The sequence below is a fragment of the Nuphar pumila genome, chromosome 4 (genome assembly GCF_984573655.1).
Source record: "Nuphar pumila chromosome 4, dmNupPumi1.hap1.1, whole genome shotgun sequence".
Classification (NCBI taxonomy): Eukaryota; Viridiplantae; Streptophyta; class Magnoliopsida; order Nymphaeales; family Nymphaeaceae; genus Nuphar; species Nuphar pumila.
Genome location: NC_143252.1, coordinates 117,145,841 through 117,169,309, shown reverse-complemented (window position 1 = coordinate 117,169,309; position 23,469 = coordinate 117,145,841). Strand labels below are relative to the sequence as shown.

The 23,469-nt window shown below is 40.1% G+C and overlaps 1 protein-coding gene across 2 annotated transcripts in view; it reads left to right on the top strand.

The window, feature by feature from the left end:
- LOC149840767 (uncharacterized) overlaps nucleotides 1-23,469 on the top strand; it is a 60,351-nt gene that overhangs the window by 12,631 nt on the left and 24,251 nt on the right. The window contains exons 3-4 of one of the 2 annotated variants that reach the window (XM_090003307.1): nucleotides 6,916-7,359; nucleotides 9,761-10,140. In XM_090003307.1, the coding sequence (XP_089859433.1) occupies nucleotides 6,916-7,359; nucleotides 9,761-10,140 (824 nt within the window). The remainder of the gene's footprint in view (nucleotides 1-6,915; nucleotides 7,360-9,760; nucleotides 10,141-23,469) is intronic. The other variant, XM_090003308.1, reaches the window with a different exon arrangement.

The window sequence follows — 23,469 nt, the reverse complement described above, 5'->3', positions numbered from 1 at the left end:
TATTAAACTTGTTCGAAACCTGGATTATGTCTCTTGAATGAAGAAAGATTAGGCATTAATCGCCTACATCACATCTACCTTGTCTCAGGAAGTGCTAGTTGCTATTCCCGATGATTGCATTGCGATGAAATTGTGGAACAGGTTGACGCAGACATATTCTCAGATATCTGAAGCTAGAGTCCTATTTCTCAAGCATGAATTTCAGCTTCTAAAAAAGGGTAGCCTATCCATCATGGAATATTTGAACAAGATAAAGACCATTACAGATCAACTTGCCATTATTGGATGTGAAGTGCCGGACAAGGATAAAATGCAACAGACGTTGAATGGTTTGGGCCCAGATTATCATGTCTTGGTGACATCATTATTGTGCTTGTCCAATCTTCCCACATTTGAGGACCTCCGGGCAAAACTTTTACAATATGAAATGTCGTTGAAAGGTATTGCTGAAGATTCTGGCACTCAATCTGATTCCCAAGATGTTTTAGCTACTGGGTTCTCTCTTGGTCGTGGTCGTGGAGGTAATAGCTTCAGAGGAGGAAGAGGTCGTGGCAGATTTGTCGGTTCGGGTTTGCTTCTCACACCCAATATGCCGTTCAATTCCAATGCGAGGAACCAAAATCAAAGAGCTGTTCCAACGTGTTGTGCAATAAGAAGGGACATATTAAAGCAAATTGCTGGTTTAATCCTCAAAATAAAGAAAAATTGCAAAACACTGAGAGCAAGAAGGAAGATAATGTCACCAAAATCGATGGAAAGGTGAAACAACTTTTGCTGGCAGCATTGTCTGGGTTGCACTTGAAGCAGAATGATCAAGGATTGTGGTATGTTGATTCAAGAGCAACGACCCATGTTATGGGGGATGTTGGTAAGCTCTCAAGCTCGATTTTTTACTTTGGTAAAAATAGTATTGTCACTGGAGATGGATCTCACGATCATATTTCTCACATTGGAAATGCAATCATTTCCTTGTCAAAATCATCTCTCAATTTGTCAAATGTTGTTCATGCTCTTAACATAAAAAATAATATTATTTCTGTGTCTAAATTTGTTGATGATACACATGCTTATGTTGAATTTACTCCCTCTTCTGTGCGTGTCAAGGATCTTCAAACGAGGGAGACATTCAGTGAAGAGGAGCGACAAGAAAATATGTACATCTTCAAGGAAGATCCATTTGCGCATACTAGTTCTGTCTTGAAGCCACTATTGAAGTCTAAGTCTTTTCAGTCTGAGTTATCTGTGTCAGGTCCTGAGTCTGTTTTTAGTCTTTCCAAATGTAATAAGCCAAGTCTTTGGCATGACTGTCTTGGTCACTACAATCATTCCTTTCTTGAGAAACTTGTTTCAAGAAAATTAATTCCTAAATCAAGTTTAACTCTTGATGAAAATAATAAAAAGTGCTTTAGCTGTCAAATGCGTAATAGTCATGTACTTCCTTTTGATTCTATAAATAAAAGAGCTTCAAGACCTTTTGAAATTGTTTATTCTGATGTTTGGGGTCCTGCACCCGTTTGTTCCCCTTCTGAGAACAGATATCATCTAATCTTTATTGACAGTTACTCTCGTTATACTTGGATATTCTTTATGAAACATAAGTCTGAAACTTTTTACATATTTCGCAACTTTCACGCCTTTGTTCAAAATCATTTCTCTACCAATATTCTGCATCTTCATTGTGATGGAGGTGGTGAGTATACACCGAAGGATTTTATTGATTTTCTCCAAAGTAATGGAATAAAGCGTAGAGTGTCTTGCCCACATACACCATAACAAAATGGTATCGCTGAGAGAAAGCATAAACATATTGTTGAAACGACCATGACCATGATGTATGACAGTAATCTCCACATTAGTATGTGGACAGAAGCATTCCATTCAGCAATCTATATTATAAATCGTTTGCCCATGGCAATTTTATAGAATAGTTCACCATATCTTTCTCTTTTTGGCATTCAACCTGATTATAATGCTCTGCGTGTTTTTTAATGCACTTGCTATGTTCATATTGATGATTCTCTCATAAATAAATTTCAACCAAAGACTTCCAAGTGTAAGTTCGTGGGATACATAGATGATTACAAAGGGTATCAGTGCTATGATCCTACGACTAGGCGTATTAAAATTTTCAGGAATGTTGTGTTCGATGAGAATGATTTTGGAGATATATTGTTTAATACCTGCCAAATAATTCCCAGAGAAGAAATTTATCATTCATGGCTGAATGCAGAATTATTTGCAAGTGTTTATGGTGACTGCTCACCTCAGTGTACTCAGGAGACACAGTCGACCGACCAAGATGACATTGACTCAGGCCAAGCGTGCTTACCTCAATTCGGTGATCAGGCAGATGGGGCTTCATATGCTGAAGAATGTGTAGACTCACAATCTCATCCTATTGATGAATTTAAAGGTAATGTCTACGTGCGAAGAGAAAAAGGTACTCCTCGTATTCCTCACATAGAACCAAATACTTACGTGCATGTTGGAAACGTGAGGAGTTCAAATAGAATCAAACATCCTATTGACAGGTGGGTCAGCTACAATAAATTTTTTTATGGATCTTCAACTCTTTTTATATCAGGTTGATAAGCATGATGAACCTGTGGGATTTGATCAAGCCATGAAATCAAACAAATGGATTGAGGCCATGAATGAAGAAGTTAAAGCGCTTCATGAATGTCAGACATGGAAAATTGTTCCCAGACCTCATAACAAAAATGTTGTTGATTCCAAGTGGGTTTACAAGATTAAGTAGAAACCCGATGGCACCATAGAACGATATAAAGTCAGGCTTGTTGCGAAGGGGTTTACACAAGAATATGGCCAGGATTATGATGAGTTGGAAAAGAGAAGCCATGCATGACGTCACGGTCTACAGTGATGCCGACTGGGCAGGAGATCCCGATGAAAGGAGGTCAATTTTCGGGTATTGCATCTTTCTTGGGGAAAACTTAGTATCCTGGAGCAGTAGAAAACAAAAAAGCAATAGCTAGATCAAGTACTGAAGCTGAATATCGATCAATGGCTGCTGCAACTGCTGAAGCTACTTGGACAAGACATTTGTTAAATGAATTGGAGGAACGGATCTCGAAGTCTATCCTATTGTGTGACAATCAGAGTGCCATCAAAATATCCTTTAATCCTATTTATCATAATAAGACAAAACATATTGAGATAGATCAACATTTCATTCGACAAAAGGTTGAAGACAAAGAGATTGAGCCTCACTTCATCTCTACGGAAGACCAGGTGGGAGATTTATTTACAAAGGGATTAACAAAAACCAGATTTTGGTTCTTGAAGAACAAGTTGTCCATGGTGCAAGACCACACACAACTTGAGGGAGGCTATTAAGTGTCGTGAAATAGGTTGGACCAGTTTGGGTCTGATCCAGACCCAAACTGTGTTTTGCGTGTTTGACGTCCTTGCAGTGTCATTCTTGTAATATTGTGTTTGCTACCAAACTGTTTTTGTAACCTGTGTATAAATATCAACAATTAGGTCACTGCAACATATAAATGTAAGAAATAAAACTAAACTATTTGAAAGTCTAAAGATAATATAAGCAGTATTTGTATTAAAATTGCGTTAAAAATTATGATCAAATCACGATTTTCACATTTTATGAATTCATCACAATAAAACCCCAATAAATTCAAATGAAAGCCAAGTAGCCAACACCTGTGTCTATCTTTTCAACTTATTGCAACTTTGCACTGTCACTTTAGATAACAAGTTTGTAGATTTAACGTTTATTTTGAACTGTTTAAGCAACCAACATTAAATTCATCTGACCATGTAACCATAGTGACAAAAATTTAAAACGGGAAATTATCGTCCTTGTTTTTCTCTTGGGATTTCAAAAAGTTTGATTCTTCACACATTTTTTTGGGAAAATCTCGACTAATGTTAATTAAACTAAAATTTAAAATATATAAGGCGAAATTGGAAAAAAAAAAAAACTAGATACCATTAAAGGTTTTATTTCAAAACTCTAATTAAAAGTAATTAAGTTCCACTTTCCAAAGCTTCAATTTTCCTTTCTTTCCACTTTCCTAAGTTTGTTTTTGGGAAAAGGGTCTCTTTGGTCTTAATGAGTAATCAGTAATCAATGAGAGAGAGAGAGAGTAACAAATTAATTTAGTGAACCGGTCATGTTAAAGCAACAATTATTTTGCCTAAAAGGACACATGCTATTTAATGCATCTTAACTAATTCTGATTTCTAGAAACAGTTAGTTGCATGCATTTTTTTTGTAAAGTTTGCTGTTAAAAATGTGAGTATACAGATAGAATCATGATATGATGATGAAAACAATTTTATCGAGATATTTTGGAAATATCACTTCATATGGCCATTTGAACTTTTTGACATTATATCACATTTTTTTCACGAGTTTTTCAAAATACCACTGATATTTGTCACGGATCATGTAACATAACTGCAATGTATCAGAACATAATTTTAGTGGAGTAAATTCAATTTTTATGATATAAAATTCCTCTTATATGTGTGTGTCAGTGCATGCATACTTGACATCAACTCCATGAGGATACCTATTTAGCATCTGCCAAGAATGTAGTGTCGTGTGTGTGTGTGTGTGTGTGTGTGTGTGTGTGTATGAGAATTATGTTTCTGAACCATGATACCATGCAATGGAACATGCTTGATTATGTGGATCTAGTTACCAAATTTTAGATCTAGCTATTCAAATGTGTTTAGTGCTATGTCACAGGGATTCGGCTAGCAGGGTGCTGCACCCGCGTCGACGCGACTCGACGTGGGTGCGGTCAACCCGATCCTGGGTGCGTTGACCGCACCTAGGATCATTTAGGTCCATTTTTTTTTGGATTTTTTTTTTAAAATTTGCCCTATGAAATGGGCTGCGGATTTTTAAAAAAAAAAAAATTCTGCTGACAGCTGCTGCTGCTCTTGCCTTTTCAATCCTGATCCTTCTTTTTCGTAAAGGATTTTCTCTCTCCATAATAAATGATAATGATGGTGGTAGCCTTGCTGATCCTTCTTTTTCGTAAAGGATTTTTTCTCTCCATAATAAATGATAATGATGGTGGTAGCCTTGCTGGCTATTAGTATTCATTGTTCTCCTGACGAGATGGGTGCGCTATCGTGCAGCTGTATATAAGATGAAATTTGAAAAAACCCGCGTCGGGGGAACCCCCGGACCCCCTTATATATATTTTACATTTTTGCCCCTACCGCACCCCCACACCCGGGTTTTTTGGAAGTGCCGAATCCCCGCACCCGCACCCGCACCCATGTGACATAGGTTTAGTGTGATCATTACTGTCTTAGTAGGTTTAATCATCTCCAATAGATCATAAGATTCAATTCTCAAGGTAGTGAAAATCAGTGTCTCACTGTTCATAAAAATGAGGATGGTTTAAGATGGATCATGCTAACATGATCTGGAGGTGAATTTTGCTTTTGAAGATCAGATCTATGTAAATCAAAAGTGTGCCACCATAAGTTATGGTGGTTCAGTACCACAATAGACACAATAATATATATATTATTTATTTATTGATTTTTTTATAAAAACCTCGCTCACTTTTGATATAATTACAAAAACACTCCTATCTTTTGAGAATTTACGAATATCCATGTGTTTAGTAAAATAATTCTCAAATACCCTCTTCTTTCAACTAAGGTAAGTTTACCATGGTCAAACCATGGTTCATGTTCAAATTGCTGTATTACCCACTTTGCTTCGTTTTTTACCATTTTATCAAAACTAAAGATGATGTCTTGCCAGTAAAAGAAAAACAATGAGGGGTTTCTTCCCCATCCATTTCAACAACGATCTTGCCGTCAGAGGTTCTTGCCTTCCACCAGTTTTGATTCACCGGAATCTCCCAGCGTGGTGTGTTTCCCCCTCCTCCTCTCTCTCTATATATTTATGTATGCCTGTATGTGTATATTTTCTTCATTCTTGATCAGCTGAGATGCTATTAAGGTGCCAAACATGGTGTTGCACAGCCGGTTATATGCCGCTTGACCTGGGCATTGTTGTAACGGTTAGCTTGCAATTGTTTTGAATGGTGTTATCCAAGTAGAACAATAGAAAAAGAAAACTCGACTCCTATAATCTTCCCTGTGTCAGAGAGAGAGAGAGAGAGAGAGAGAGAGAGAGAGAGAGAGAGAGAGAGAGAGAGAGAGAGAGAGAGAGAGAGAGAGAGAGAGCAACATTCTAAGTGATTCTGGTGAGCCAAAACTGGTAGGGCGGTAGCACTCCGGCATTCTCACTGATGAAAAAGCCAGATCTCATGGCAGGATCGTTGCTCAGACGGCTTTGGATGAAACCCTTTTTCCTCTTTTTTTGATAAGCAAGAAACCCTCATTTTCATTTTGGTAAATGATAAAAAAGAAAAGAGGGTAATATTGTAATTTTATCAAGATTAACCATATGGTAAACTTCTGTTGAAATATGGGTATTTGAGAATTATTTTAGTATCCAGGCAGTCAAAAGATAGGTGTGTTTTGTAATTATGCCATAAGCATGGAGGGTTTTGTAATTTTTTCTTTTTTTTTTGTTATCTTTCTGTCCTATCATTTGTGGTCAGTAGTATCAATGTTGCCCTAGAGGTAAGCCTAGTATTTTATTTGCAAGAAATTCTTGAGGATACTGACTATTCATTCACCTGTGTCTGTGTCTACTAGGTAAACCACGTCTTTGCCTAATTCATGGGAGTGAGTCCGTGCTAGCCTAGGTAATTGTTGTGCTGGGGTTACTTAGCCTAAGCTGAGAGTCCCTTGTGCACTTAGCTACACAACAGGAATTTTTAGTTAGATGTTTGTTTCAGATTGTATCCAGATTGGTTGTGGCACTTTTCAGTGTCTAGTTTGCATGCCTGTGTATCTATTTGACCTGAAAATTTGATTTCACTTTTATAGATCACAGCATTCCTCATTATAATGAAGAAGATTGGGCTGCTAGGGCTAGAGCATGGGCTACAGCTAAAGTTGCTATGGAAAATCAACACATGCAGCCACACTTTGCCCCTCTTGGAAGAGCAGAGGAGCACAACCCTGCTTATCATGAGTACCATCAAGCTGTCGAACCTCGTGGTGCAGATATACAGCAATCTCCGATGCCTCCTCCAAACCATCAACCTTTTCCAGTTTCTCTTGCTGATCACAATGCTAATCAATTTCAACATTCTACATCTTTTGGTTCTGGAACCTCATCTTATCATGAGGGACATGCACCTTATACTGCAAATGACGGGACTTTTGCTGCAGATGCCAAATTGGTATCTGCAGCTTTTGAAGGAGGTATTCTTTCAAGCTCATCAGTTTATCAACAGGAATTACCTTCTAGTTATTCTTCTGCTCCAGGTAAGACTTCATTTTACATTTTCTTGAAAATCTTTTTGCTAATGATATTTCTGAATAAATCAAGAGGAAGTATCTTGTCATTTGTTTTCCAAGTAGTTTGTTCAATTTTTTTCTTAAAGCCATTCATGGGTTTAGTGATGGCTTCAATATGCTAAATCTTGGTTTATGAAAATCTTGTTGTACTATATCTTAATTAATGTTACATTATGATAGTCTGTTGTTGGGCTGAATCTATTGATAAAGGTATGTTGTGAGCAAAAATTCTGCTTGTCCTTTGCTCTCACTGTTACATGTCTGCATAAGGTTTTTGTCGTGTTCCTTGTTTGCTGGTTTCTTTTCTTCAATTCATGCTTTTGCATATTCTGTTAGTCATTCTAAGAACTGGAATGGTAGTTGCTACTACTGACTGACTGCATTAATTTATGGGATTATGAGTATGGTGTAAATGTTACCACTAAATGATTTGATTTAGTTTGGCATGATAATTAGTTACATAATAATTATCTTCGTGATTATTTTGGTTCATATCATATATATGTCTGGGTTTTATTCTACTAATTTTATGGTTCATTCTTTGCCTTTCTGCACATGAGGATTATTTTGCATTTGTCCGGCTCAGTCATATTCTATGGTACTACTTAGTTTATACTGGATTTTGCTGGTGATCATCAGTCTTACAGGATTGTGGAAAGCGTGGTTAGTTCCTTGGTCCACTTTAGGTATTTCTTTTAGGTTTCACCTCATTTTTATTTTCTTTGTATTGCAGATGTTTAAAGAATTAACTTGGTTTTGAATCATTCCGATTTATGAATTGTTAGATGTTTGAATTTTGAACCTTTTGAATGCTCGGATTCATCTCATATTAAAGACAGATTTGTTGTTTCTTTTAGTGTCATTTATTGCCATTTAATTCTCATTATTTCATTTTGGTGCTTTAAGTTCGTTTTGCATTTGAAAGGTGACATATTACTGAGTACTCAATGGAGCATTTTCACATAATCGAAGAAACTGGTTCAAATAGTGTCATAGCTGTAGGGGAAATTGATTCAATAATCTGCATGTACGTGCAAGGTGCTACTAGTAGAGATATGTCAGAAATAGCTGCAACGAAGTTCAATCCAAACTTCAGTCTTGTCCAGTTCCTGACTACAGACAGATCTTGCATGTGGAGTTTCAACGGCGAGGCATTTATTTCAATAGCTCCTATTCTTCCAAGTGATGTTTTTGACACTCATGAAGATGATGGAATATGGAGTTGTGCAATATTTGTAGTCCTCATGAGGATGGTAGACTTGTGGTGTCACACACAAAAGGTTTTTGGAGTCTGTCTGTAGAGGTTGTTAAACACAAATTGGATCGTTTCGCAGGTCTGATTCTCTGAAACATTCCATTCAATCACAAAATTTGATATGAGCTCTGTGGTTGTGAGAACTGCAATCTGTCCAAATGTAGTGGGTGTATGGAAAGGAAACCAGTGTTCTTATTTGATAAGAGTCATCCTCTGAAATGGTATGAGGTACTGATGCCTTTCATAAACACTGAAGCTGTTGATTCTATATCTGCAATGAAGTCACAATTCAATATAGATCTATTTTTTGTGAGAAATGTTCCCTGGGAGCTTAAGGTCTCATTTACTATCCTATAGTCATTTGAGATGGTGAAAGAGTCTTCTGATTTTTTTTTTTAGGATTTTAATATTTAGACATGTGGCCTGGGAGCTTATGGTCTCATACTCATTATACTCACAACATTTGAGATGGTTGAAATTGGCTGATGGTAGTCTATGTTCTTTCCGCTAGTAAGTTTATTCTGTAATGTCAGTAAACGGTATGTAACTGTTCATGTTTATTTAAAATTTTAAAATATAACTAGAAATTGGTTATATCTGTTCAGTTCCTTCCAAATTGGCTAGATCGGTCTGGTACCTTGTGGAGTTAACGAACCTATCTCAATTTCAGAGGTGTCTCTAAGGGCTACTCCATGTGAATCTGCCTTATGAAATTTTAGATATTTACATGCATGTAAATGTCAGAAAATTTCAAGGAACAAAAACTCTGAGAAATTGAATGCTGATAATTTGATCATATTTGATGAGTTGTCTGGTAGAACTGTTCAACATGTGCTTGGGTTGAGAAACAGAAACCCAAAACTGAATAAAAAAAGAGAAACTGTTTGGGATGTGCTGAATTTGGAAATTACAGGTATGCTGACATATGCAATGATATGCTTCTTGGTTTAAACAAACTGTTTCCAGATAGTTGTCTATTTTGACATTGATGTTGGTGTCATCTTGAAGATAGTTTGCTTGAAAGAATGGTGTAATGGGATTTTATTAGTTGGTGATTGGGGGACTATAAGTGTTGCCCATGGCATTTGCACATTTTTTGACTTTTCCCTCCAGTAACAGGTAACAATGAAGCTGGATCACATCAATCATCACTTCCACTCTCCGTGTCCACTGCCAATGATGGCAATTTTTTTTCACAATCAACACCACCTGTAGCTGCTGGGCCACCTTCCACAAAATCTCCTAGCTATATGTATGGGCATGAGTCTGCTGAACCTGTCAGGGGTGCCAGTGATCAGCCTTTAGATTTTGAACGCTCATCTGTTCATGAGCATGAGCACCAACATCAAATTAGTTATGGTCATGCTGCCCCAGCAGTGTTGGTAGGAGGCTCTGATCAGAATGCACCTGTAGCTGCAATTCACACTTGGACAGCTCCGGTTGCTGCAGGCGTTGTCTTCCCTCCAATCCCTGCAGTTCCTCCAGGTCCACAGGTGATAATTTCTCTCTCTCTCTATATTGATTTATTTACTACAACTGATTGTAGGTACAATCAACTTGGTATCTCATTATGCAAGTTGATTTAACTCAATCTAACCTCAAATTTGATGCATTTAAGGCTGTTGAATTTTCAATTGCCAGAAAAACCTGCTCGAGTGCTGGAATCTGGTGATCCAAATGCTGATCCCTGTTAAATGGACCATGTAGATCACATCTATGGGTTCAGATTTACTAAAGAAAAAAAGAGATTTGCTAAGTTGTTTGTACCATAATCATCAATCTAGTTCTTGGGGATTTTTGGCTGGAATTTCTCTGGAGTTTTTTAAAAAGTATTTTCCTAAAAAAAAAATTGGTGAAAGATTAAGTGCATTTCTGTGCTCATGGATGGTTGTGCACACCTACCCTTTACTCTTTCTCTCTCTGCAGAAATGGATGGTAGAGGGTTCGTAGTACTCAAAGCATTGGAGTGATCTAGTAGTGGGGAAGGGGCCTAGAAGTGCCTCCTACATCACACTACACTTGGCTCTACATATTGACAAAGCTAACCCCTGTCTAGTGTCTGGTAGATCTAAGGGGAGGGGGCATCCGTGCTTATTTCCCTTATCCCCATCTCCCCCAGGCTAACCGGCCTTGCTTACAAAGCCTTTGGTCGGCCTCAAAATGTATATATAGAGTTAATGTTTGCTACAATCGATTGTAAATAAAATAGACTTAGAAAGCCCCACCTTTTTTATTTTTTTTCCATGTCTAGCAATGTAGATGTGATCTACATGTTTCTTTTAGTTGGGGACCAGCTTTTGGATTGCCAGAATCTGACCTATATGTAGTTTTTTTGGTGATCCAAATGTTTGATTCTCACTAAATCGACCATGCTGAACACGTAGAGTAAAAAACAACTTGCCTCATGACACTCCAACTAGATTGTAGTCACAATCGACTATATATATATATATATATATATATATATATATATATATATAGAGAGAGAGAGAGAGAGAGAGAGAGAGAGAGAGAGAGAGAGAGAGAGAGAGAGAGAGAGAGAGAGAGAGAGAGAGATTGGAATATGTAAACTAGTATGACCGGAGATTTTCATAGGGTTTTTGCAAATCTAACCCTGCAGATGCATTCGGTGTGGTCCATTTGCTACTCGGATCAAGAAATGTGATTTTGTATGCTTGAATACTTACGAAAATTCTGAGCCGTTGATTTTCAGGCCTTAAAAGATCCTTCTTTTACATCATAATTGGATGCTAAGAGTCTGTTTCTATAAAACCAAACATCTAGATCGCATCTGTACGGCGAAATTTTAGAAAAAAATAAAAATATCTATGAAAATCTTGGTGCATACCAGTTTACTTATTTTGCTGGTTTACATATTCCAGCAGTGTTGTGAAAAGCATTGAGGCGTAGCGAGACGCTCCACCAAAAACCGAGGCGAGGCATAAAGCGTAAGCCTTAAATATTTTTTTTGAAAACTTTAAAAAAATTATAAAAATATCTAAAAATACAAATAAATAAAGACATGCTTTATTGATGAAATAACAACCAATAAGAAATAGAAAATCTCAAATAAGTACTAAAAAATATGAGATTAACATATAAAAGTAACTAAAAGCTGATTACATAACTGAAAAATATATGAGATTAACCTACAAAAGTTAAAATATATGAGATTATTCTAAAAAATATGAGATTAACATATAAAAGTAGCTAAAAAAATGATTACATAACTGGAAAATATGAGATTAACCAACAAAAGATAAAATATACTAAGAAACCGATTACATAACTGAAAAATATATGAGATTAACTAATAAAATTTTAAATATATGAGATTATTCTAAAAAATATGAGATTAACATATAAAAGTAACTAAAAAACTGATTACATAACTGGACAATATATGAGTTTAACCAACAAAAATTAAAATATACTAAGAAACTGATTACATAACTGAAATAACTGGAAAATATATGAGATTAACCTACAAAAGTTAAAATATATGAGATTATTCTAAAAAATATGAGATTAACATATAAAAGTAACTAAAAACTGATTACATAACTGGAAAATATATGAGATTAACCAACAAAAGTTAAAATATACTAAGAAACTGATTACATAACTGAAATAACTGAAAAAACTGAAAAATATAAGAGATTAACCTACAAAAGTTAAAATATATGAGATTATTCTAAAAAATATGAGATTAACATATAAAAGTAACTAAAAAACTGATTACATAACTGGAAAATATATGAGATTAACCAACAAAAGTTAAAATATATTAAGAAACTAATTACATAACTGAAATAACTGAAAAATATACGAGATTAACCAACAAAAGTTAAAATATAGTAATATACTAAGAAACTGATTACATAACTGAAATAACTAGAAAATATATGAGATTAACCTACAAAAATCTTGTTGATCATGTCTCAGAAATCTTGTTGTAATTTTTTTTGTGCCTTAGGCTTGTGCCTTGAGGCACAGAGTGCCGTGCCTCAGGCTTGCGTCTTGAGGCACAGAGGGCCGTGCCTCAAGGCGAGGCATGCCTTTTGTGCCTCAAGGCGCGTTTTTGATAACAATGTATTCCAGTTACCCTATATATATGTATATATACATGAAAACCTACAAAATAGGTACAACTTAAATGAAACATGCTAATGGATTTTTGTGTTTTTTCGAAATTCTGATCGTACATATGTGATCTATATGCTTGTTTTTATAGGAATCACTTTTTGGAGCATTTGATTCCGATTTATGGATAGGTTTTTATCGGGTTTCAAAAATCAACAACCTACAATTTTCATAAAATTTTTAGGCTCTAAATACCATTTTTTTCATCCAAAATGCATGATCAAAGTGTTGATTTCTAGTAAATCAATCATGTTGAACACATCTATGAGGTTAGAATTTTGAAGAAAACACTGAAAATCCAATAGCATCTTTCATTTAGCACCATGCCCATGTTGTAGGTTTTTATATATATATATATCAAGGTTGTAAGTATCATATCGTATCGTTACCTGTATCGATCGGGCCCAAAATAAGACACATCATATCGTATCATAAAAAATCATGATATTTTTCAAATTTTTTAAAAAAATCATGAAAATATAAAAAAAAGATCATAACACATGAAGCAATGATGAATTGAACAAAATACAACTATAAAATCATATATGAAGCATTTATGTCTCTATGAGCTACATAAGAAATCACCAAACATCAATTGTCACAAGAACAATGCAAAATATTAAATATCTTGCAATTTATAACACACCACAAGACTCGTACTTTCATATTACATAAACAAAAATATTATGGCAATAGTTGCACTCGATTTTCAATCATTTTTCACTCATTACTTGAGTGTCCCATTGTCATGCTTGATCATTTGGTGCCATCTTTGTTGGAGTGTGGAACTGTCAGATTTTCGATAAGTTTTCACTCATTACTTGTTATAAAAAGCTAATTACAGAAATGCCACTGAGATGTCTATTCTTAACATGCCACCTCAAACTGTACATAGGTTGTTTCGTACCATGGGCAGTTTGGTTTTAAGAAACCAATGCCTCACTCCTGTCAAGGGCTTGGTAAATAGATCCGTTGTTTGATCTTCATCTTTAATGAATAGAGGATGAATTTCCTTACTCTCAACCTTTTTCCTTATAAAATGTTGGTCCTGCTCGACATGCTTCATTTTTCTATTCTGAAATAGATTGGAAGCTATTGCAATGACACTTCTATTGTCACAAAATAACAACGATCTAGTGATAGGTTGATGCAATGAAGAGAGAAGATGATGTATCCATAAAACTTCCGCTGTAACGACTGCCATGACCCTGTATTCCACCTTTGTACTTGACTTGGCTACAATTTGTTGCTTGCGATAGGCCCATGATACTAGATGATCTCCTAGAAAAACTCCATATTCTGTCACAGAATGCCGTGTCACAGGATCTCCTGCCTAGTCAACATCTCAGTATGCATGTATAAACAAGGAGATACTTGCACTTCTATATGCACACTCTTTATACACCAATCCATCCATAATAGTTCTCTTAATGTACCTCGTATTCATTTGACTTCATCCATATGACTCTTTTTAGGCTCATGCATAAACTGCGATACTTGGTTCACAACAAAAACCAAGACAGGACGGGTAAAGGTGAGGTACTGTAGTGCACAAACTAAACTAAAAACATGTGGTTTGCTAAGAACTTCATTGTATGGAATACTTAGCTCCATTTTTGTATTCACCGCAATAGGTGTGGAAACAAGTCTACAATCCAACATACCAAACCTGGTGAGAAGATCGAGAGCATATTTGTGTTGCGTGAGAGTTATAGCTTTGTTCCTCCTATCAACTTCAACTTCCAAAAAATATTTGAGGTTTTCCAAATCCTTCATATGGAATTTGGAATTCGAGAGCTATTACTACCTGTGATAATAATGTCATCAACATACACCAAGATTATTGTGAGATGTTGTCGATCATAGTGAATTAACAATGAGTTTGAGTGTCTCGTTGTGCATATCCTGGTGGATGTTCCATGTATACTTCTTCATGAAGCACCTCGTAAAGAAATGCATTCTTCACGTCCAATTGACTCGGTTCCTAGCCATAAATGACCGCAAGGGAGAGGACAATTCGAATAGTTCCTATGCATAATACAAGGTTGAATGTTCCATCAAAATCGAGCCCATACTCCTGTGTATGTCCCTTTGCCACCAAGCATGCTTTGTAGTGTTCTATGATGCCATCACTTTTATATACCCAGTGACACCCGACAACATTCTTATCAGGAGGTCTGCTAACAACATCCCATGCACCACATTCTTGCAAGGTTGAGATCTCCTCATTCGTAGTTTCAATCCATCGTTGGCTTTGACATGCCTTATAATAGAACCTGGGTTCATTTTTTGAAGAAGATTTGTTGCAAAGAGCTGAAACCTATGTCACAGGGATTCGGCTAGTAGGGTGCCTCACCCGCGTCGACGCGATGCGGGTGCGGTCAACCCGACCCTGGGTGCGGTCAACGCAGCCAGGGTCATTTGCCGCACCCGCACCCGCACCCATGTGGCATAGGCTGAAACTCTACTGAGAAGGTACCATAGGAAACCCAACGTTGCGGAGGATGTCTTATCCTAGTGGATGTCCTCAGCTATGTCGATGAAGGTGCATTAGATTCAATTGGTGCATCATTCACAACATCATCAGGGTGACCCAATTCTGGTGGCTGCAAATCACACTCTACTGAGATCAATGGTAACTCTTTTGGGACTCCATCCTCCTTTTGAGCTTGAGTCATCTTTCTTCGGGCATATACCTGAGGATAAAACCTAAAATCTGAAAAAGACATTTGATTGGTTGCTGGCTGGACAGACTTATATGGATCAGCTGATTGGTCATTTTCTTGTAAACACATTTGGTTTGTAATCCCTCTTGCAGACATTTTGGTACTGGGCCAAAAGGAGTGATTAAAATCTTCCTTCCTAGCCTGATTTTCAACAACACTAGTGGATACATAATCATCTTCATGAAAAACATGCCTGAAAATCACTAGTTTTTGGGAAACAGGATTAGTGCACCCATAGCCCAAGTATTCATCATCATATCCTAGAAACTGGCATTCCTAGGCCCTGGGGAAAAGCTTGTTTCGTAATGATGCATAAATGTGCACAAAACACTTGCTTCCAAAAGACCGCATGATAGAATAATTCGGTGGTTTTTCATAGAGCAAAGAGAAGGGACTTTCTCCTCCCAAATTAGACAGAGGCTTACGATTAATGCAATATACCATTGTATGGAAAGCCTCGGTCCAAAGATCCTTTTTGACATTAGAATCCATCAACATAGTTAAGGTTGTCTCATCTATATGCCGATGCTTTCTTTCAGTTACTCTGTTTTGTTGAGATATTTTTGGGCAAGGCATCTATCATAATATGCATTCTCATGTAAATAGTAAATGCACGAGACGCATATTCACTACCACTGTCGTTAAGGAAACACAATTTTTTTTTGGAAAATTGAGTTTCAACCTATGTCACATGGGTGCGGGTGCGGGGATTCGGCACTTTCAAAAAACCCGGGTGCGGGGGTGCTGCAGGGGCAAAAATGTAATATATATATATATATATATATATAAAGGGGAGAGAGAAAATCCTTTACGAAAAAAGGATTTGAAAAGGCAGGAGCTGTCAGCAGAGAAAATCTTTTACGAAAAAAAGGATTTGAAAAGGCAGGAGCTGTCAGCAGCTGACAGGAGCTGTCAGCAATTTTTTTTTTTTAAATTTCGCAGCCCATCAGCAGTTGATAGCAGCTGTCAGCAGAATTTTTTTTAAAAAAATTTCTCGGCCCATTTCATAGGGCAATTTTTTTTTAAAAAAAAATCCAAAAAAAAGGACCTAAATGATCTTGGGTGCGGTCAACGCACCCAGGACCGGGTTGACCACACCCGGTGCCGCACCCGCACCCGCGTCGAGTCGCATCGACGCGGGTGTGGCACCCTGCTAGCCTAATCACTGTGACATAGGTTTCAACATAGGACTTAAACCTTTGAAACACTTAAAATGCGTCATCTTTATGCTTTAAGTATATCCAAGAATATTTAGTGAAGTCATCGATAAATATCACATAAAATCTGCACTTGGACATAGACAACACATGTGTTGGTCACCATACATCAAAATGAACCAGTTTAAAATGAAACAAAGCTCTTTTATTAGGTAACTCAAAAGGTAGTTCATGACTCTTACGTATGCGACAATTGAAAGATAGAAATGACACCTTTTGTGTCTTATCTCGCAATGAGATAAGCCCTTTATTACATAAAGTTTGAATAAAATTTGAACTGCAATGACTGTAATAAATTGAAAAAAAAATTTAAGTTTGGGTTCGGGTCGGATCCGGACCCGGACCCGACCCGAACCCGAATGGAGGCACCGCCTCCCGTGTTTTTAACACAGGGAGGCAGGGGTTTCAAAGATAACCCCCGCCCTCCTTTTCCCTCTCTCGGTCTCTCCCCCGACCGAGTCTTTCCCCCTCGTTCGTCCCTGCGGCCACCGACCCTGGTGACTCGCCGTCGGCAACCGCCCTCATCCCGCGTGCTGCAGGGGGGCTGAAAACCTCAGGTGCCAGCCATCTCCTTCCCTCTTTGCTGCGAAGGTGCCGACGACCCACGGCCACTGCCTTCCGTTCTGGCGACTCTTCAGGTACGCTTCCCCTTTTTTCCCTTCCTTCCGCCTCCTCTCCTTCTTCTCCGGGAGAGATCGACTGACAGGGGGGCGGATCCCCCTGCCGTCGCCCCCCATCGGCAGGGGGGTTACCCCCCTACCTTTCTCAGGATCGGCCGACAGGGGGTTGAGTCCCCTGTCGTCGGCAGGGGGACTCCCCCCCTGTTTCTCTCGTTGGGTCGACTGACAGGGGGGCAAAGCCCCCCTGTCGTCGTCATACATCGGCAGGGGGCTCCGCCCCCCTGTCACTTGCCGTGTCGACAGGGGGCTCCGCTCCCCCTGTCCCTCTTGTTTCGCCGGCAGGGAGCGGAACTCCCTGTGTCGGCCCACCTTTTCGGCAGGGACTTTTGCCCCCATGCCTTTTGTGGATTTCTCGGCAGGGGCAGAGCCCCTGCCTTTTCGTGGTTCTTCCGGCAGAGGAGGGGCTCGCCCCCCTCCTCTCTGTTCCTCCTGCCACTGCAGGGGAGGGGCCGAGCCCCTCGTCCCTGCCTCCTGCCACGACAGAGGAGGGGCTCGCCCCCTCCTCTCTGTTCCTCCTGCCACGGCAGGGGAGGGGCCGAGCCCCTCGTCCCTGCCTCCTGCCACGACAGAGGAGGGGCTCGCCCCCCTCCTCTCTGCCCTTTTGATCGGCAGGAGAGGGGCTGAGCCCCCTCCCTGCTTCGTGTTACGGTAGGGGAGGGGCTGAGCCCCCTCCTTGCTCTTTGTGTTGACAGGGGAGGGGGCCGAGCCCCTCCTCCCTGCGTCTCCTAGCAGCAGGGGAGGGTCGAACCCTCCCTGCTTCCTCTTTTGGTCAGGGGAGGGGTCAATCCCCCTCCCTGTGCCCTCGTCGTTCAGGGGAGGGGTCGATCCCCCCTCCCTGTGCCTTTTCTCTCTTTAGGCAGGGGCATCGCCCCTGCCTCTGTTGTTCTTCGGCAGGCAGGGGCAAGGCCCCCCTGCCTCCCTCTTTGTATGTCGTCTAGCATGGGCGAAGCCCCCTGCCTCCCCTTCGTTGCTGACAGGCAGGGGCTCTGCCCTTGCCTCTCTTCTACTTTGTCAGGCAGGAGCGCAACCCTGCTTGCCCTCGCTTTATGAGGGCAGGGGTGCAACCCCCTGCCTCCTCGGAGTCCGCGGACAGCAAGTCAGCAGGGGCTCGCAGCCCCTGCTTCTGCTTCTTGCGCTTATAGCAGGTGCGCATGCGCACGATGCCCATGCCTCTGTTTCCCTTACGCCAGGGCGGCGATAGTGCCTCTGACTTTCTATTTTGGTATTAGCTTGCTAAGATCGTTACTTTTGCAGCTCGTACGACGGATCCCGCTCGCGTTTCGCGACCCGAGCCGCCAATCGCGTACATCTGCAAGCTTGCAACTCTCAAAGGTAGGGGAAGATTGCACAGAAGACTTGGACAATTGAATTGAGCTCAATTAACTAAAAATGGACCATTAAATATATATATATATATATATATATATATATAAAAATATATATATTTATACGAGTACGCATTTAACTAAAGGATGCGGTTTCACGATCCTTGTCCTTTACTTTGCCGTCGCGCATCGCGCAAAGGTTCTGCGTTGCACCCCTGCTTACGGTCTTTACTTTGTCGTCGCGCTTTGCGCTAGGCTCTTGCTTTTGCATATGTGTTGTTACTGCCTTGCTATTGCAGATGACGCTCAGGTTCTCGCTCATTGCATACGCGTTTGAGGCATCCTCGTGGAGGATGCAAGAGACATCTATCACTCCCTCTTGCGACAAGAGTTCAGTCGGGAGCAAGCGACACATCCTCGTCTAAGGAGAGGGATACCTCGCAAGGATCCTGGCTCTTCGTGTGTGCAGTCCTGCAGAGTCGACTTGAGATTTCAGCGAGCTGCGCAAAAGCATCGAAGACTGCTCCAAATCGAAGCATTTGGAAGGATGTGACTGGCTGTTTCTGCTCGCCTTTTTGGCATATCTCGGGTGATCTCGAATTGGGGGTTCAAGCAAACTTCTTAGCGGGTGTTCTGTTGAGAAACCCGTATCCCGTTTATCGAGGCCGGTATCGAGTCATGCGAGACATGTAGATACCCCGATAGCGGATGTGATTCGAGATAATCACATGCATAATGTTGGCACAAGGTACTGCTGTTTCAAAAGATAAAGTAAAGTAGATAAACTTTACATCTTTGTGAAACACTCCTGTTGAGGCTTCTATTGAGGAGCTATACCCCCTTCATCCTAGAGTACTTGTAGTCGTGCACGACACGTCTAGTACTGCGATGATCGGATGAGACGGTCGTGCGACCTCGAACGACGCTAAATGCAAAATGTTGTAATCACATAAATGGCCTCACATTCGCCTTCACAGGCAAGATGCTCGGGTGGTTTAAATACCACAGCATAGAATGGGTCGTTAGTTAAGCAACCCCTAACGTACTTATTCGCTTCTTTGTGTCTGTCAAGGGAGAGGACAGAGCGGTACAAACTCCAATGGACAGGTTGTTAACAACCACCCTACGGGCAACGATCCGACCTCCCCAGTCATTGGAGTTAGGGGAAAGGGGCTACATTAGTTAGCTCAACACTTCTGCAGAAGTTGGATGCGTCCGTGGCACAGCCTCCTATGGGGAATCCTCTCTCGGCTAAAGCCGTCCCTTTAGAGCGAACTCAACTAGCTATTCGGGTTATTGAAAATACATAGAATAACAAACGCCCGAACTAGTCTCAGTTGGTTCTACGTTTTGCCTGCGCGTACCCGCAAGTTCGTAATTATCGAAACATAAGGTCTGTTCACACTGGTCGTTGAGTCGTGAGATTTGCTTGCACTACTGCTTTGCTTGCACTACGGATTCGCTTGCACTACTAATTCGCTTGCACTACTGCTTCGCTTGCACTACTAATTCGCTTGCTTGCTCGATAGTTCAACATGCTACTCGTTGAGCTGTGCACGCCTGTCAAGGCATTACTCTAGTTGGTTAAACTGCTTACGCAGTTCTTTGCGGAGTAATAAGGAGTTTCTCATACTAGTTAAATGCTTATAATAGTAGCATTATGCCAGTTGCTACATATTAGCATGTGACTTGCTTTATCCCTTGGTCGAACTGTTTGGTGCTTATTGTAGCGTAGCACTTGTTGGCTTGCATCTCTTATGATTGATGTGATTGCATACAGCTCGTAATCTACGAACTGGTGGCAACTAGGATTGATGTGGTCGCTTGTCTTATAAGCTGCTTACATATTGTGATATAATTGTTGTCGTATGATTGCTTATGAATGACTTGTGATGCAATGGTTTATGCTTTACGATTAATTTAATTACTTGTTCATGGACTGAGCCATTTTATGATAATTATATGTTTTACGAGCATTGCTATGAGTGCTTGTCTTATTCAGTTGTTTTGTTTGGCTTACGGGTAGAGTTAGTTACCCTTCGCCCATAGAATCAACTGAATTGCCATATCTGCGCGTTCTCATGTGTCGTTTACACATGCTTTGAGGGCCTATTTGAGGATTGCAATATTCCTCGTGGCAATCATACGATGCGTAGGATTATATGCTTCTACGCGGAGTGATACAATGCATATTGCTGATATGCATGCTTGTGCCCATATTGTGGCTACTGACCTCGAGAGCAGTCAACTGTTCGGAGCAGTCGATTGTATAGATGCGTGTATCACCGAGTAGGGTGTCTGACGAGCACCTGATCTCCAAAGGATTATCTGCGAGGGCGTGTATGATCAAGACCAGGTACCCGACTAGAGTGGTAGATTCTCTCTGAGGATGTACACTGTCCACGAACGGGTAGCCGCAAGGATGGTGAACTCCTGTGAGGAAGTGTATGGTCCAAGATCAGGTATACCATCTAGAGCGGAATTCCTTGTGAGGTTATACATTTCCTAGACCAGGTGATTCGGCGTTGATCTTGTTGTTGGTATTAATAGCTATCGACCCCAAGAGCGGTCTTTTGTGTTGATGCGTGTATCACAATGATTTTCATTGGATATGGCATATGTTGGGGATCGGTTTCCCAAAGGTTTCGCTGTGAGGTTATACATTTCCTAGATCGGGTGACCCGACTAGAGTGGGAGATCTCTGTGAGAATGTACACTGTCCACGAACGGGTAGCTGCAAAGACGGTGAACTCCTGTGAGGAAGTGTAGGGTCCAAGATCAGGTACACCCTCTAGGGCGGTATTTCCTTGTCCGGTCGTATATCTCTCGGACCGAACGATCCGACGTGGATCTTGTGTTTTCGCTTACCATAAAAAGTTATGGTGAGCTGTGACGATCTTCTGAGATTGTTTGTGATAGTCAACTATGAATTCATAGTTTCGGCTTTCTGTTTTATCATGATTACATGCATGACTCAGATGTGAGAATCAGATCGTTAGTGATTTGAGTTAGTGATCATGTTTTGGACCTTCTACGGAAGGGTGAGCTTCTCTGAGAAGGTATGACGCCTTAGTGCATCATAACCGGTGACAGATAGCCGCGTAAGACTTTGAGAGATGAGAATAGATTAAGGTTGTTCAGGACAATGCGTTTGTTAGAAGTAGTGAGCGACAAACGATGTCCTGATGGTGATTAGATGCAGAGACCTCGTTCTAGGAACGAGGACAAGCTTGTTGCGTAGTAGTTCTCAACTTACGATCAAATGGATCGTATGCTGCTTACTTGCTTTGAACTGCTTACTTGCTTTGAACTGCTTACTTGCGTTGAACTGCTTACTGTTTGCACTACTTACGCATTGCACTGCTTACACGCTTGCACTACTTACTCGCTCGCGCGCCTTATTCGCTTGTACTGCTTACGTGTTTGCACTATTCACCTGCTTGCATTGCTTACCTGTTTAACTGCATATCTGCTTTAAACTGCGTAGCCTACTGAATTAAATGTACTTAATTCAGTTCCTTGTAGTCTTTCTTGTGCACCTACTAGTTTTTCGCGAAACTAACCCATTCTATGGGTATAGGTGTTTATTAGGTACACTACGGGCGATAGCGCGATTGCAAGATGGCTTCAAGACTTCTTCTTCCTGCTCTTAGCTCGCGTCCTGGACGCTTGGGTTCGTATCGGATTTCCCTTAGGATATCCGAATCTTGTCAGTTTTGGTTCTTTTAGCTAACGTGCCCAAAGTTGTCAGCTTGCCTTATGGTTTATCAAAGAAAAATCTTCCGCTGATTTCATAAACAAACTCTGAAGGAAAGAGATATTTCTAGTCTCTTGCCAGTTTTCTGAAAAGGGTTCGCAAGTTTGAAATTTGGGGCGTTACAATGACCAAGCTAACTGAGCTTCTTTATTGACTTTTGGAACTTAAGAAACTAACACGAGGAACTGTAATAAAAACTGCTATTCTTTTGAGCTTTGTGCATGATATAAATATTTCCTTTTCTTTCTCTTTTAGTGAGGATCTCCTTCGTAAGAGGGTCCTTCACATAAGAAAGAATTGGTTTGATCTACTAATTGAGACACACATATCAGATTACGATAAATATTTGGAGCAAAAAAAGTATTGAAAATATTAAGAACACCATGATTGGTAGGGACAATGGCAATTCCTATGTGCTTAATAGGATGATGTTTCCCATCTCCCATTACTATAATACCATTTCCACGATAAGGCATAAGATTTGAGAGCTTACCAGAATAACCTGTTACATGATGAGCAACACATGAATCAACCAACCATGCATTGTGGGAAGGAGGCTGTGCACTAGATGATGCTGTCCATGCAGGAATATTCTAACTACCACTTCAAACACCTTGTGCAGTCATGCCTTGTATTGAATTTGTTGGGGAATTTGGATGTAGACCCACTTGGCTGAAAGCTATGTCACAGGGACTCGACAAACTGGGTGCCACACCCGACGCGACACGGGTGCGGCACCCGGTGCGGTCAACGGGACCCTGGGTGCAGTCAACACACCCAGGGTCATTTGTGTCCAATTTTTGGACAAAAAAATGCTCCTGACTTTTCTTCCGACGAACATATATATATATATATGTATATATATATATATATATATATATATATATATATATATATATAGAGAGAGAGAGAGAGAGAGAGAGAGAGAGAGAGAGAGAGGACGCGACAGGGGGCCGCCGACCTTCCGGCAAATG